This window comes from Pagrus pagrus (genome assembly GCF_965226575.1).
Source record: "Pagrus pagrus genome assembly, chromosome: 5".
Classification (NCBI taxonomy): domain Eukaryota; kingdom Metazoa; phylum Chordata; class Actinopteri; order Spariformes; family Sparidae; genus Pagrus; species Pagrus pagrus.
The window spans coordinates 22,356,911-22,374,232 of NC_140189.1; the positions used below are offsets into that span (position 1 = coordinate 22,356,911).

The window sequence follows — 17,322 nt, forward strand, 5'->3', positions numbered from 1 at the left end:
CAGTGTTGCTTTTTTTCTCCCTGTTTTCTCTGTTTTAAGAGCTTTAACATCATATCAACAGCTAAATTACAGTCCTGCCATGAACTTCTGCCTCCGAGGAGTGACGGGGAGTTTTGGCACTTTGCCTCTCGCCTCCTCATCTTTCTTTTTACTTCTGTAATCTGCCCTCCACGCCTCACTATCCTGTTTTTATCTTGTTTATCTCCCTAATAGGAGGAAGCTTTGAAATCTGTGCCGAGGTGTTACTGGTTCATCTTCAGGGACAACAAAACGCATGTGTAAGACACAGAAACGCTATAGGACGGACTCAAAATGCAAACATCCCAGGTATGTATATTCATCGTGCTTAACATTCCTAAACTAAGTGATGAAATATGACCTACAAGAGGAGTTATGAGAAAAGTCAACAGCATCTACTACGCTGTAGTGAAATTGATGCCATAAAAGAATTTAAATGCAGAGAGACGTGGTGGGAGGAAACGTGGAATAACTTGAGCCAGGACTGAACTTGGCCCGTACTTGCTGTATGTGAGTCATTCTTTGCATAGTCAGACACGCTGTGATCTCAAACCTGGCTCAAAGTCATTACAGCAGGGAGGCCAGAGAGGGTTCAGGGTCAGGAAATATGGGGAGGGAGGGAGAAGATTAAAGTGTAATTTAGAGTTATTATCATTAAGAGTCTCATTAAGTTAAACCCCATTTTGACGCAACTTATGGTTGGCACTTTTTCAGCATTAGCCATTTAATGTATTTATGGTCTGTAATGACCTCTTTATATTGACTGAAGGTGTTTCAGCAGCAAGAGGCTTTTGACAGTGCTTTGTCAATGAACTTCCTGTCTGCACAGGAAGTGGAGATGTGTAGATTAAGATCTGCTAAGGACTGCCACAGTCGTAAATCATGTATTTGCCTCCAGTGGTTTAACTTCTTTCCTTGCTGCAGTGATGTCGAAGTATAAAACCAGGGTGTGTCGCAAAACGTGCCATCACTGTTTGTAGTAACAGTACAACAAAGCACACACCCAGCCACACCCAGCAGGGACGCTGGTCAGGTATCTAAACAACTTGAAACTTTTATACTGCAGAGGCCACTGAAGCACTGTTTTTCAGCCCGGTGTGGAGTTGCTCTTTATGAAGTGAGGAAGCCGAGGAAAGGAGAAAGAGGTTCAATGAAGTGGGGGAGGACAGCAAGAAAAATATGAGGAATAGAAAATAAGACAGCAAAAGGGAGCAAAAGGAGGAGTTATTAGCTGAGTAAGGGTAGAAGAGACACACACAGACACATAGATGATCACAAGCCAGAACACTGGGGTTTGTCAGCGTGATTGGGAATCTTTTCAGAAATCTCCCAGAGTTCTGAGCGATGGCAGGAAATCTGGAGAAAGAGAAGGATCACAGAGGGAACGTGGGTGATATGCCAGGGAAGTGAACTAACTTTTTCTCTGGCGTCAGCGCATCTGCTCTGGAGGACGACCTATCTCCCTCTCATGGCCACAGGACGACACATATGGCGGGAGAGGGAGAGTTCGCGCTTAAGCTGCTCTGTGACAACGCACACAAGCAAAGAGCACGGCAGCAAAGACATGCCAGCGTGCTCGGTAATTGTCTCAGCGTGATTGTGACCACAGCTGCAGAGGACACATTACATAAAAGCAAAGGGCCTCCACACTCAGTTTCAACTGGCTGTGTAAACTAGTGGCTCAATTATAGCTATTACGCGCTCCTCGGATAGAGATCGCACCACAGTGGAACGAACTGAATACTCTAAAACTCATGACCCCTCCTGTCTCACTGCCCCAGCAGAGTAACGCTTACGCTTCAGACCTACCGTGAAATGATTTGTGTAGCTTTTCATGTGGTTATTATGGAGATTATCTCGCATCATCATAAACGCTTTCTGTAATGTAAAGCCAGACAGATCACACATTTTTATCAACATAAGAAGGAAACATTTCTACAGAACATATCTGAAGTTCACTGCCAACAGAAAAATGTTCTTTCTGAATGTATTTGCGCAGCCATTACCTGCATCTAAAGCATAACTAATGTGCGCAGTTACAAAAAGGTTTTAATACGTCTTTCCTCCTCGCTCCTTTCTCCTGCATGCGATGCTGATTGAGCACTTGGCCTCTGTGTCCTTTTTCTGGTTCATGTTTTTTTAATGGTTTCGTTTAAGAAATTCAAAGCTCTTGTTTGATCTCAGGGCCAGATTACGGTATAGGTAAAAATTGTTGATAGTTTTTCAATGAATAACACTTTCCCTCATGAAAAGTGATAAGTGTTTCAGACATAGGACCTAAACCACAGTCTTCGCTATCAAATTGCTGCACTCTGTATGCTCATGGCAGCCTGTTCTCACTCTCAAAGCATCAAACACAGCAGCCTGGTCAGTGGCCTTAAGCTTCTAAGTTTGAAGCTGCATGTCTCTTGAAGTCTAACTGGACAATGCAAATAACGTATTATTGCTAACATGACTGCAGAGCCCTTCATGTTCAAAACTGATGCTAGAGGGCTAGGTAGAGCATCAAGGTGTGCGTTTCACACTTCCCGGCTTTGCACACTTGCCCAAAACATGCTACAACCACAGGCAACCATGCAAAAACGTACTGGCTGCACCTGATTGGATGAACACCAGGCACTCAAGGACCAACATGGCAGCTTGTTTGGCAAGCTTACATCACAGCAAATGTGTTTCTGAAGACATTTTTGGCGATCTGTCTTCATTTTAACTTGACAATGTTTAGTTTTTATAGTTTTTCAGGAGTTTGCAGAGGCATTGTGTCATGCTGGATGCCCCTGATTTGCATCAAATACCCAGAATTCAACTTAATGCAAATGTACAGTGCACTATGTCAAGGGTTGTGAAGGACTTGGGTAGGACTTTCCACTACAGTCCAAAGATTGTGACTTTACGCACGTTCTCGAGTGCCTCTATCCGGTCTGCTGACAGAGAGCAACAGGAACTACTGATGCTAGAAATGGAGTCCGCTGACCTAAACTAACGACCGGCGTCCAGCACAACACAGAAGTCTCGCAGAGCCAATTTGAGGCCACTGACCAAGTTGCCGTATTTGTTGAGTTGGGAGCGAGAATGTGTTGCTCAAGAATGTCACTGTTTTTGGATCAGGAGGAGAAATTTAGCGCAATCCAAATCAAACAAATTTGTTTCCATCCAAAGCATATTTAGCAAATCACTGGTATAAAAACATATGAACTGAGATAGTGACTGGAATCAATATATAAACATAAACCAATCTATTAGCTTTCATTCTCTGCAGTTTTCTTTGATTATTTGAAAGGTTGCACACGTTCAGCACCCATCCTGACAACTCTGCCTCTGGTGTGTATACACACACATAAACGTGCACACAAAATAATCCCCAACAAGCAAATCTACAAGTTTGTAACTCTCATTGAGTTATTCAATGTAACTGTCGGGTTACGATCATAAAAACACATACACACTGCTCCTCACAAACACTTGGCCTTGTAATCTTACTGTACATATCTTCTCTTCATTTAAATTACAGCCACAGTAATATTAACAGTCATTTGGAATAATAAATGATCTCGACTGTAAATGAAATTGCAATCCATTCTATTAAATTGCAATTAATTATTGCGTCCGATTATGGTTGAACGGCCACGTATCGGCCTTTCAAACACCCGAGAGTGACTAAATCATGTCGCCGCAGCCACAATATGCAGGGCGTGAACGCAGCCTGCGAGATGAGGAAAACACAATTAAAAAATATCATTTGATTATTGCAGCTCCGAAAAATGAAGACTAATAACCCAGCCTGTGCCTCCTACCACCACTGTGTTACTGTAATTGCTCCGCACAAGCGCACGCCATTAAAGGTTAGGGATCAACAGCGTACGGACAACCACAACATGACCCATCTCAATTTGACAGTCACTCCGGTTCAGCGGGTGCAGTAAACAGAATGACAATATGTGTATTTTCAGTTCTGAGCGGGCCTTGTTTTCCTCTCCGTCTCTCCGTCCTCTCCTCTCTTCAGCCATTCTCCACTTTTATTTGAGCTAAATCTGAACACATCAAACTAATGCCACAAGACAGATGAGCCTGCTTAGTGGGGGCAGAGAACTGACGATATAGGAGATGATTTGAATTTTCTCTTTCCCTGCCCCCTCTCTCTTTAAACATCACATTTAAAATAATACAAACATAAATCTGTCACCTGTCCCACCCGATTTTTAACCTACTGACTGTCTGAGCCACGAATTAGTTTGTCCGTCCTCAATGCTCATGGCTAGTATTATAGCTATTGTTGAATGAAGCAGCACAGAGCCGAGTTTTTATTCAATTAAACTTCCCTTGGGTGCGCAGCGGCAAATGAACTGCAGCCTAACAAACTCCCACCACCACACATCACTCCGCTAATCAGACAGCCGCCATGAGGCGCATACTCCGCTTGGAGAATTTCATTCTCAGCACACGGACTCTGTGCATTACAGCCATTGTGTGCACAAACAGCAACATATTCTGTCTTTGTTTGTGAATATCAAAGAAATAAAGATGCATTCCAGCGAGGGACAAGAGAGCGTAAACTGTCTACGAGGTCAACAAGAACCACGCAGTTTGATGCCGTTTGCTCAAAAGTGAAAGGGAGAATGATGAAGTATCCGTCTGAGTTTACTGAAACGCTGAAAGCAGATGTTTTACAAACATATTCTTCTTACGACATGAATCCTTTTTGCAAATACTGATATAACAGATCGATGTTGATTCACATAGTAATTGTGAGTGGACATATATCAGATTTTACACAAATAAAACTTAAAAACACATTTGCTTTTGCTGACTATGTAACAGTACGGCAGATGTAGAGTAAATCTTTGACTCTGATTGGCTTTGGTTTTTATTGTGTGATCTGGTGAGAGCTGTCATTTGAAGGTTTTGAAGCTTTTTGAAAGTTTTCTAGAGATGTCAATTTCAGAAAAGTTTACATAAATACATAAAGATCGTCTTGATTCTATTTTATTTGAAAATAGTAGTTTTCCAAGTTTGGAAATTCATTTACTAACTTTTTTTTCTGGTGCGGTCAACCATTTCACATGGTCTTCATCGGCAGAGGGAGTTTCCCAAGTTGTCATGGGCAAGAATTTGTTGACATGAGGTATCAGAAACACTTAAAATTGTATCTCTAGCACTTTTAGGGCTTCTTGTTCGTGGTTACAACATAGTTGAAAGGCTAGTAAGACCCTTTCAAGTTGAGTCAGGATTGTTTTGTTAACATAGAATAAACTGTCATGGTTAACTTAACTAATAAACTAAAAAAAGTGCTGCGGAGGAAATCATATCAGTTATGAACCTGCATCTCAATGGCTCCATCTCCATGACAACTGAGCAGCTGATGAAAGCCACACTATAAGGTTGAAAGCTCTGGACAAATCTAGAAAGTGAAGCTTTAGTTAAGATTGTTCAGTAAATTTTCCGAACGTGCCGCATTTTATTGTTTCATGTTTCTGACTAAGAATTTTCCAGAAAACAGACTTCTATCAGCAAACAGCGCTTTAATCACTGACACATACCCCTAAGAGGGTAAAACCACACTTCACCATGACTCTAATGATTTTGCTCTTGAGGAACATGTTTACTCCTCACTGAAGTAGATGAGTGCTGTGCACACACACAACAAACAGACACACAGGATGAGGAAACTGCTGTAATAGCAGAGAATGTATTGGGATGAAAGCCTCGTTCACACGAGAGGCTCCATTAACCTCTGAATCAGCTGCCGGAGTATTACACACACATTATTATATTAACCTACATGGTGTTTTAGTGAGTGGTTGCTCATACAGGGGACCATTAGATGGCAGTTTAATGGCACTGCGTGCCCACACAGGTGTTATTCTGCCTGATTGGACTTCATTTCAGGGTGATGTGGGGTGGGGCTGCGCTGGGAGTCACTAAACCCTGTGTACTTAAAAAGATGATAAAGGTGCAAGCTGCCCTGCCTCAACAGATGCCACTCAACTAACAGGAGATCACCCACATAGTCCTGAGAGGAGCCAAACAAACAGTAAACATCTGTGTCACCATGGCTGTGTAGACGCTTGAACATTAGAAAACAATGTCAAATATTTCTGCTCAAGCGTGCACATCGAGGAAGCTTATTCAGCGACGGCAGTGGCTCCCACACTTCTCTGAGGAGTGCCAGATTTAACACAGCATGCGTGTGTGTGTGTGTGTGTGCGTGTGTACAGAGTGTGTTTGCGGCATTGTGACAGTAGTGGGAGGAAGGAAGTCACACGCCATCTCCTCTTCCATGAGCTTCTGTCCCTTAGGTTGGCTGGTTACATAACTGATGCTAACACAGAACACTGGCCACCTCCAGGGAGGTCTGCTGCACGTAATTGTAGTCACACAGTTGTACCTGCTGCTGTGTGCGAGCCCTGTAATTAAGGCGGCATACTTAAAAATAACTATGCATTAAATGATATATATATATTATCATCGCACGCTCATAGCCGCAGTAATATCATCACGCAGATCCTGTGTATATACTAACCCTCTACTTAAACTTAAACATTTTTACATCCAACAACATTTTTTCTTTTTTTCTGACTTTTTTTGTCAAAAAATGGAAGTTTTAACATTTTTCATCTCAAATTGTTAAAGGTCTAGCAAACAACACCCACACTCCCCTGGTGCTCCATGCTCCCGCTCGGCCAGAGTCAGCTAATAGGAGTGCTAGCTGCACAGCCAGGTGAGCTAACTAGCTAATGGCATCTATGGTTAAGAGCAGTTAGCGGTTATTCTGGTGATATTTTAGCCCCTTTACAGTTCAGGAAAGAATTTTGGGATTGTTTGTCAACAATGTTAATACAAAAACACTGTGAATTTAGATTTAACGTTTTCCAAGCTTGGAAATTCATTTACTAACTTTTTTTTCTGGTGCGGTCAACCATTTCACATGGTCTTCATCAGCAGAGGGAGTTTCCCAAGTTGTCATGGGCAAGAATTTGTTGACATGAGGTATCAGAAGCACTTAAAATTGTATCTCTACCACTTTCAGGGCTTCTTGTTTGTGGTTACAACATAGTTGAAAGGCTAGTAAGACCCTTTCAAGTTGAGTCAGGATTGTTTTGTTAACATAGAATAAGCAATGTTAATACAAAAACACTGTGAATTTAGATTTAACTTGCTGTATTTTCTCCTCATGTTTCCCTCTCCCTTTGCTTATCACAATAACAGCCTTTGCCCTGAACTCAAGTTAATCATTGTTTCTCATAAATATATAAAAAAAAACAAAATACAAGGAAACACACTTAGCTATGTAGCAGGATTTTAACATCATCATCAAGAGTCTGGAACTGAAAATATGAACACAACATCTGAAGCACCATCAAGGCTCAGAAAGGTGCTAATCTTGTCAAAACACTATGATCACCATGATTATACTGACGCTCTCTCAATCACTGAGGCTGTAATAACACTATAGCCCTTTATCCCTCCAAGGCTTCCCTTCTCCTCCACCTCATCCTCTCCTCACTCACTCTCTCTTTGTCTCGCGTACCGACAGAAACCCACACACACATACGCAGACACATACACAGACTGTGTGTGTGGGTCAGTGCAGCAGCGGTGGCTGCAGACTGGAGCAGAGGTCGGCCGCGCCCTGCTATTATCCCTGGAGACCTCCTCTGTTTAAAGGCAGCGCTGTGGCACACTGAGTGATGGCTCAACGGAGGGCCTGCTGGGAGCTTACTAGCAGGTGAGGAGTCAGACGAGCCAGAGGGAGAACACACACAGAGGGACGCAGCGCAGGCACACGGACAAATATACACTCGCACACCGGTCGACGCGCAAAAGCTGCCAGTCAGTCACGAGTAAAATAGGCGAGAAAAAAACCTGCAAATGCGCAGGGAAGCACACACACACACACACACACACACAGACACACACATATGCTGAGTGTGGTGAAAAGCCAGTCGTGCTCTCCAGGGATAGAGCCAGTGGCCGCAGAGAGGGAGAGAGGAAGCAGCTGGCTGCTGGAATACTTCCCCTCCTAACACTGTAATTTCCTCCCAGAGGCACACCTGGGCCAGCACTCATTCACACATATATACTGTATCTGTGTGTGTGTGTGTTTGTGTGTGTGTGCACGCGCACAGCATATGTGTGAGTATTTCTGCACCTGTGTGTGTTTGTTCTTTTGTGTGTGCATGCTTGGCTGCTTGTGCGCACGGTTATGCAGGTATGCGCTAACACACACCGCTGAAGCAAAGTAGATCCCTGCTGCCTAATATAACGCCCATATTATTATATAGCATTACACATTATTACATACGTAAAGCACATGTTCTGTACATAATTCGGGCTGTAAAACAGTGTGGTGCCGCTGCTCTGCGGACCTGAAATAAGCAGCAGCTGCTGCGATAACCTGGCCAGAACTGAACAACCAGCTGATCTGAGACCAGGATCATGTTAAAGCCAGTTTTATTAGATGGACACAAAACAAGTGGGTGTTATGCCAAAACAGTTTTGCATTAATTTGTTTGATAAAAGAAGCTGAAATTGGATTCCTCACTGGATCCTACTTAAGATTTAATTGAAAAATCTCCACCTGACACCTTCTTTTCCTGCATAGGCTACACTTACATCCTGAACAGCTATCTTGAGCTTCACAGCCTGTATTTATCGTCCATATAATGGTTCACTGGAGTTTATGTTTCCGAATCCTGGAATTTGCCGCTAAACATTGGGTTTTTCATGCTAAAAATGCTCAGCCTCAGACAAGCCGTGGCAAAGGACATTGTTTACATAGGCTATATATGGTGAAGGAATTCCCCTCTTAAACTACTGGGTTTTGAAGCTTACACAAGGACAGGCTGCTCCTGATTTAATTTAGACTAGGGCTCAGACACACAATTCTGCTTTGGGGCAAATGGGAAGACAGTGTTGGAATGGGAACATGGTGCTTCAGGGGGCTTGGCCAGGAAATGGCAAGAGGTGTTAATGTGGCAGTTAGAAAAGAGATGAGCGGTGTATTGAGGAACCTGATTGTAAAAATGCAATGTTACTGCTATTATTAAGGAAATGTCCTATTGATTACAATGGAGTGGTTGATAGCAACATATGGTGGTTCAGACTGGGAGAACAGAGCAATAGAGGAGTGTTGGCACAGGAGCATTGGACAGGGACGGGCCGGGGCTAGCTGGTTAGCATGCTAACTCCAGTAGATATCATAATGTAAAAACTGTTATTTCTGTCTGTTGATAATTTTTGTTCTTTTTTTTTATGTTTTCAACATAAATTCCTGCATATTGCTCCTTTAGTGACTTGTCAGGTTAAATACAGGTCAAATAAATAAAATTAAAAATAAAACACAACATTGCATCAAAGGTTATTTTGTGGCTCGATCTCCTCATCCGCCACGCTTCTAACTATGACTCATGTTGCATTGTTTATAATATGCCACAAGAAGAACTGTGTGAAGTTATTCATCCCGTCAGTATAGATATATAGTTGGCCACATTACTCTACTGGTTTGTTCGTGTAGTGCTCATCTGCTAATCAGTGAAGTTATGTGAAGTTTGGAAACAGTAAGAGGACATTAAATACTGTGATCTCTATGATTTTAGACGCCTTCGAGATGGATCGAGATTTAAGATCTATTACACATCTATCTATTATTTTGGAGAAAAAGAAAAAGCGAGCACACCTGAAAGTCAGTAATCTTGCCTCGGTGCAGAGGAAAACTGTCGCACACCTACGGCAACAACAGCAGGTCAAAGTTGAACCATGATGTTGGTCTTTCGACTATGATGGATGTTTACAAGAAACATAATCTTAGTGTTCAACTTTGTTTTCTCTTCCCAAAAAGTCTGGTTTACCTCGAGCGTGTGTTTAAAAACCCATCAGACCATCTGACTGTGAGCTCTTTTTCCAATTAGACTTCATTTTGCTGTTGGAACGACAACTAAAACTACAAAAATAAGACCAGGGTTGTATGAAACAGTGCAGATCCAAAGCAAATGGATTAAAGGATGTTCTTACAGCGGCCTCTCAAATAAGCCTCTTAATGAACCCAGAAGAATGTCACCTTTCTGAGGTTTCCAGGTGGCTCTTTGGGAGTCCAACAAGAGGCACGCTGTACTGCAAAGTGTCTGCTGGGACCCTCTGTTATATACTGAGCATGAGTTCAGGCCATTTATGTTTTGTGTGTGTGTGTGTGTGTGTGTCTGTGCTAAGATCAGAGCAGAAGTGCTTAGTCACGAGTCTCCACTTAAAAACCCTTGTACCATATGACTATCCTTGTGTCACACCAGCAGAGACGGAGACAGAGCAGGGAGGCGGGAGTAAAGTGAGAGAGAGGGAGAGAGAGAGAGAGAGAGAGAAAGAAAGGGTGAGTTCTCGAGGGAGCCCCCTTCATTTTCAGGATAGGAGAGGCAGACATTAAGCTACAGTGACTAGCACCACTGGCCTCTGTCTGACCCCCTCCAGCTTCCTCTCAAAGCCAAAGCTGAGGCGTCATCGTATCGGTGCGGTGCCACGTGGCACAGACCAACGTCAGTGACCTAACCCCCGCTCACATCAACAGAACCAGCAAAGCACAATACAGTTAAGCACAAAACATACAAGAACGGCACAGAAGAGCAGCGCCTGAGGGGCAAAAACGAGCGCTGGCTTTGTGCAGATGCACAGGGTCCTGTGTAGCTGCCTCAGTCCTCCGCCCATTGTCAGACCACCAGCTAATTGCTATGGCTCCCCCCCCCCAGAGGCTGCAGGGAGCCTTTCTGCCTTGAGAACAATACAGATCTCTGAAATGTCAAGGAAAACAAGTCAGCTGCAAAGGGCTCCATTTTTGTAACACGGTCCTTTAACCTGCTGTGAACACGAGCCCAGAACACAGCTGAATGACTGTTAGCATGCCACCAAAATAAATATTCAAATCCTTTTGATAAGTAAAAGTTCTAATACAACACTGTGGTGACTCCACCAACTTTACACATTCAAGTGTGTTTACAGGTCTTGGGAAATACTACTGCTTGTGTGAAAAAGTAGTATAGTATAAAGCCTTTTGTGGCTCCAGAGGAAGCTGCAGGTCATCTGATAAATGCCCTCGACAGATTTCACTCAGTGGCTAAGTTGCATTATGGGTAATGCAGGTACCAGGTTTTCCAAAGCGGTCCACTGGTCTCGCATTCTCCTTCAACACTGTTGGACTCATTATGGACAGTTTTAAAACAAATGATCAAAGTTGATGCAGCAGAACGAAACCTGGCGCCCACATTACCCACAATGCTCCCTGTGAATGTTATTATCATATAAGATATCATTAGATTATAATTACTCATACATTCATGTGTATGGTGTGTTTTACTGCTATAGATGTTTAAGGTTGAGCTAACTACTTTATAAAATGTTGGCATCATGATCTGTAAGATCGTATGTTTGTAGCGTACCTTTCCTGTGAGAGCCACAAATCTGTAAAAAGGCAACTCCTTTGTTTTCAGCTTTGTGACGATGCATTTTCCAGCTGATCTAAACGCGTTAAATATATTTTATCGTTTTAAATATATTATCATATTATTGTTTATTTATCTCAATCCCCAATTAATCCTCCAGTTTATCGAAAAAAAAATCACTTTAAAAATAATTACATTTGGACGTAGGTGTTGACTGGTAAAGGAAGGGTATGACAATCTGAAAAGTAACGAGTCACAGCAATGAATATATTAATCGATTAGGTGTCAACTGTTAAATTAATCACCGGCTATTCTGAAAATGTATTGATTGGCTTGACTCATTTGTTGAAGGGGACAAGAGTCAAAAATCTATGAATTCAGCATCTTAGATGTTAATATTTTCCTGTGGACATTTTCCACCATTTTATAGACCAAACAAAGAATCGATTTATTGAGAAGATGGTGGAGTAACAAGGACAATATTTGTCAAGTTTCTCAAATGTATTACTTTGAATGTAGTAAAAAAGTAAGAAAAGAAATAAATCAAAAAAATGGTGACATTTATGCATGACATTTGCGTGGGAGTTTAGTCCAGGTAGCTTGAGTAGGTGAGGGGGATTATGGGAAAAAGCCCTGTCGTAGTGCTTTTGTTTGGGCATGCCTCAGTACCCTGGACAAAACACTGCACTGGCACGCATACACATCCTTGTATAACACGCAGTTATAGCAACACAACGACACAGACAGCCCAATCCCACTGGACAAATACTAAACGCCACCCTGAGTGTCCAGAAGTGAAAAAAAGAAAGAAAAACATGGACTCCAGAAAGCAAGATGCGAGTTTGTTTGGGGCAAACCCAGAAGAAAAATAGGGCGGAGAGGAAATAAAATAAGAAGAATAGAAAAACATTGATCACAACCACAGATGAGAGGAGGAGATAAAATGAACTTGTGAGGGGCTGGAGGAAAAGACAGATTGAAGGATGGACCTCTGTCCGCCCAGCACAAAAATGAATGGCAATCCTTCGTTTTCTTACGCTGCGGCGATTAATTGACAAATGTGCCACATTAATAATAAAACCTGCTCTCCCCACTTAGGACATTGATTCACACCTCCTCAGCCTATGGTGTAAGAAACCGATCAATCTCGCTCCTTCTTCATCTCTCTTTCTCTTCTTCTTGAGCTCCTCTATTACCTTGCTAAATATAACTTCCGTTCCCTCCGTCTTTAGCCAGGAAATGAGTCCAACATTCAATAACTGGCTGTGAATTAAGCAGGCTTGGCGAAGGCGATCTCCAGAAATGATTGATTGATTATTAATTAATTCGCTAATGTCCCTGATTGATCTACAAGGCGGCGTGATCGTGTGAGGAAGAGAATATGATGGAAATCAAAGACGGGAGAGGGAAAGGATTTGGTTTGGAGAAGCAGATCTATAATGCGCTCCCTGCGTGGCTGTGATATTACAGTGATGTGATGTAACAACTGGAAGGTAAACCTATGTTTACATAATGTTGTGGTCTAGAATAGCTAAGACGGAGATAAAAAGGAAAAAGACAAGAGGAACACAGAAAGACAGAGAGAGAGAGATCCACATCAAATGCTACTGGGAGCAGCACATGCCTGCTCATCTGTCTGTCTGTCTGTCTGTCTGTCTGTCTGTCTGCTTAGCCTTGAAAATCCCAGCACTCAAAGCCAGACGACCACAGAACTCATGCCCACGCCATACATGCACGCACACAGACACACACACACACACACACACACACTGTGGCCTGTTCTATCCTACGCTATTGATCTGCACCCCACTCTTCATTAGAAAGAAAGATTCAAAGGCAACAAGGAGCAGTGAGACGTGTTCTCTGTGTGTGTGTGTCTGTGTCCACGTATGTGTGTTCAGAAGTGTAAATGTATGATCAAGGGAGTTGTGTAAGCTGCTTGTGGTTACATCCTGCATGTATATATATGTGTGTGTGTGTGTGTGCGTTTGTGTGTGTGACTTCTGTATAGGTTTTCTCAGGGTGTGCATTCCCGTGCTCACATGTGTGTGTGTGTGTGTGAACGTATGTGGATGTACTGCCAGGTATCAGTAACAGAGGGAGCAGATCTGTGTTACTCTAACGCAGTCTGTCCTCACTGGGTGTTCCTATGGAAACTCTCTCTCTCTCTGTATATTATTAGACATTCTCGAGTCAACTGCTCAGAATAGGAAGACGCACAGATCACATCTATTGCGATACACTCGTTATAAAGCGCTTCGGCTCGCTCCTGTGCAACATGGCCGACTTGATTCTGTGAGAGTATTTTTCGCTTTGGTGATTAGCTGAGGTGCAGACTCTTGCACTGGTTCAGGTCACCAATGATTGATTTGCAGGCATCAGATCAATCATGGTGATCGGGCAGCCACTTCCACTGACATAAGCCCGAGGCGTGCATTGTAGTAATGTTTTTGTCCAGCAAGCCGAGTTCTCAACCCTCTGACAGTTCGGCTGACGATACCGAAACTTCTGTTTTCTATGATTTTTTTCCCCTTTTGTTTTGTATCCTGATTTGGTGCACGTTTTCAAAATCTTAACATACCTGAAGGGGAAAAAATCAATACCAGTGATGAGGTGTCTATGTAATTAGGAAAAATAACCTTCCCCAAACTGCCTCTGCCACTGTATGAAATTTATGTGTATTAAATAATAAGCAGATTCTTTCTAAAACAAATCTTTTCAATAATTTTAATTAAGCTCTAATAGGAGACTTATTATGCTTTTACGTTTTCTCCTGTCCTTCAGTGTGCACCAACGGGAGCTCCTCTCTCCCACAGAAAACACTGCTCCTGAAGTGCCTGAAAACACCTCGTCAGCAGTCCCGCCTTTAATTCTGTGACTTCTTGACATCACTGCGTCACCATATCACATTCATTTGCATAATTGATGCCTATATTCACCGTAGACAAGCTAACTGGAAGCTGAAAACACGACAGAGCCGACTGAAGACACTGACCAGTGCTGCTGGCTCAGACGTGTGTGAGCTGACCAATCAGAGCAGACAGGAGCTAAAACAGAGCGTTTCAGACAGAGGGGGAAAACACTGCTGACAATAGATGTGTTTTTTGAGCATTAAGGCATGTAAACCTCTTCTAGCACTAATCCAAAATGAAACTATGAACCTGAAAATGTGCATAATATGTCTTTAATATTAATTACAGTAAGTGTCACTTAATTTAAATGTTATCCTACACATGTTAATGCAGATTTACTGCTCCACGCAGACGGCCTCTCTAGAGCTGGTGTTTGATTTGTCTGTTCTGGGCCATTTCTGCCAATTGACCCTCCTCAATCCTACATACATGTACTGGACCTTTGAGAGCTTTGAAGGCGACACATTAGACTAAGAATTGTACAATTAAAGACATTTTTTATGCTTTTTGTTCCTTTGGGTTATTTAAAAGGATAAATAGATGCATTTTCCAAATTCCAATTTGATTAAAACTTCCACTTATTCTGTGTTCAGCTAAGAGATAAAGAAAAAAAACACAGTACGATGAATTCAGCTGATTAAATAGATTCAAGGACCACTCCTTGAAGCAAGTTCAACAGCCTCATTTCACTGCATGAAAAAAGGCCAGATTTTGTTTTTCTCATTTAATTGTAAAAAAAAAAAAAAGATTTGGGAGTTACACAATATAAAATAGATGACTAGATGAATTCTTATGATGAAAATACAGTTTTGCCCGCGTGATAATGCTCAGACCTTCAGTATTAAAGCCGGTTTGAATACTTATTTGTCTTCCCTCCCTCTAATCCTTGAGCTGATATGCTATGCCAAACTGTAAGTATTATGCTCCCTCCAAAATAACAGGCCTTTTGTTGTTTCACTTCATTTATTTCATCTGCAGAGTGGAAAATGGAGGCAGACACGACGAGAAAGCGAAGCCTTGAGTGCCAGCTGTTAATTGTTAAGGCAGCCAAGGCAGCGTATAATTCTATAAAAGACACGGAGGGTGCTACCTTACCAGTCAAACACGAGATTCACCATATGTCACTCCTTAGCGCGGTGACAGGCGGATGCGTTTGAGTGTGTGTAGGTGTAATCTCTTTGACAGCAGGGTGTGACTCACTGTCTTTGCATACAATAGATTATAGATTATATAACCAGGTGTGTGTGAGGGAAGAATGGTTTGAGACACTAGTTTGTTTCAGAGGCCGCAGAGAAGAAAAAAGTTGAGAAAAATTTAAAATTAAGCGAGAATGATTACTCAGCCGGCAGTCAGGGGGCGTTAAATAATTTCCACATGTGGCTACTGGAGGAGCTGGAGTTAAATAGAGCACAGTGCTGAAGTGTGCATGTGAAGCATCCAGTGAAGGGTGCATAAAAGTGGAGGACGGCACAGTGGGAGCCGCAGACTGACCTCTGGAGTGGTAGTCTGCCGCCGCGCTGCTGATGGGCGCTTTCTTTACGGTTGAGGAGCGATAGACGATGTGTGTCCTCCCTCTTCCTCCTCCTCCCTCCTCCTCCTCTTCTATCACTCCATCGCCCCTCTCCACCGGCTCGATAAAAAACTCCTCCTGCTCCATCCTGATCATGCCGGCCTGAAAGAGAAAAGTTAATTAGACATGAATGCGCGTAGGTGACATCGACAGTCGCACATAACACCCAGCTTTCTGCTCCTGCCTTCTTTCGCCACCCTTCTCCATCCACCCTTCACGTCCTCTCTTGCCCTGACAGTTTAAAGAGTTTCTTTTCTTTACTCCGGCGCTGTGTTAGGGGCATGCGGGGAGAGAATAGAAGAGGAGGGGACAGTAGTGATTCCTCCTGGGGGCCCCCGCAGAGGTCCGGAGTGACACCTGGCATCTAAAATGGCTAACACAACAGCAGGAGATGAGACTGTCCCACTCCCATCCTGGACTAACACATTCTGTCAGGTAATTCCCCACGTCTGCTACACACACACACACACACAGTCACGCAAACACACATCAGCCGTGCACAAACGCAAACTCACAGAGAGTGAGGCGGGGGGGGGTGAGGAAGGAGACAGAGAAGTAAAGACACGTGCATACAGAACACACACGCAATAAAAAGGGACTTGCGTGCACGTACGCGGGGAAAACAGGCACTGGGAAAATTGCCCGTCACTCTCTCTTATTCCATCTGTCTGTTTAAGACAACTGGTAATTACCAAGGCAACGCACTGCTGTAGAGGGAAGCCATGGGGGAGAACACACAGAGAGAGGATGGAGAGGCTTTGAAAAGAAAGAGAGCGATAAATGAAGAAGAGAGACAACATCGATATGATCAGCGCTTGTCTGCTTCTCCCTTCGCTCTGACAGGGGAAAGATGATGAGCGAGCTGAAGGGAGGAAAGTGAGCTGATGATATAAAAGTACAGCGTGCATAACAGAGAAATGTGCGGAGCTGTGTGCGGACTGGACCGCGCAGAGTTTCGCTGGAACACACTTGAGTCAGAAATCCCACCCTGGGGCACAATGACCGGCTACAAATGGCTGACTCTATTAGCCTATTACATCTGGGGCAGTGTACTGTATATCACATTTAAACTACAACCTGAACTGATGTGAATTTTACGGTGACAGACGAAGGCCTGCAAGTAGTGAGCATAATGAGAAGTACAGTCATGCTGTTGCTAGTTTATTCATTCATCTAGATTATGTTTTGGTGTGAGTTTTGGAGATACAGGCCATAGAGATGTCTGCCTTCTCTCAAATATAATATAGCTGGATAGCACTCTTTCTACTGAGCTACACCCGTCAACCATATCAGAGACAGAAGGAAGTGCACGTCACCGCTAAGCTAGCTGACGTTACAGCTGTGCTATTACCAGCACGAGACTCCCGAGTAGATGCACTCTTCGGTAAGGTTGGTGGGT

General features: G+C 43.0%; 1 protein-coding gene across 2 annotated transcripts in view; it reads right to left on the reverse strand.

The window, feature by feature from the left end:
* Positions 1-17,322, reverse strand: part of LOC311257823 (A disintegrin and metalloproteinase with thrombospondin motifs 2-like) — a 120,247-nt gene that overhangs the window by 52,601 nt on the left and 50,324 nt on the right. For both annotated transcript variants that reach the window (XM_084353733.1, XM_084353732.1), the window contains exon 3: positions 15,845-16,025. In XM_084353733.1, coding sequence (XP_084209859.1) covers positions 15,845-16,025 — 181 coding nt within the window. The remainder of the gene's footprint in view (positions 1-15,844; positions 16,026-17,322) is intronic.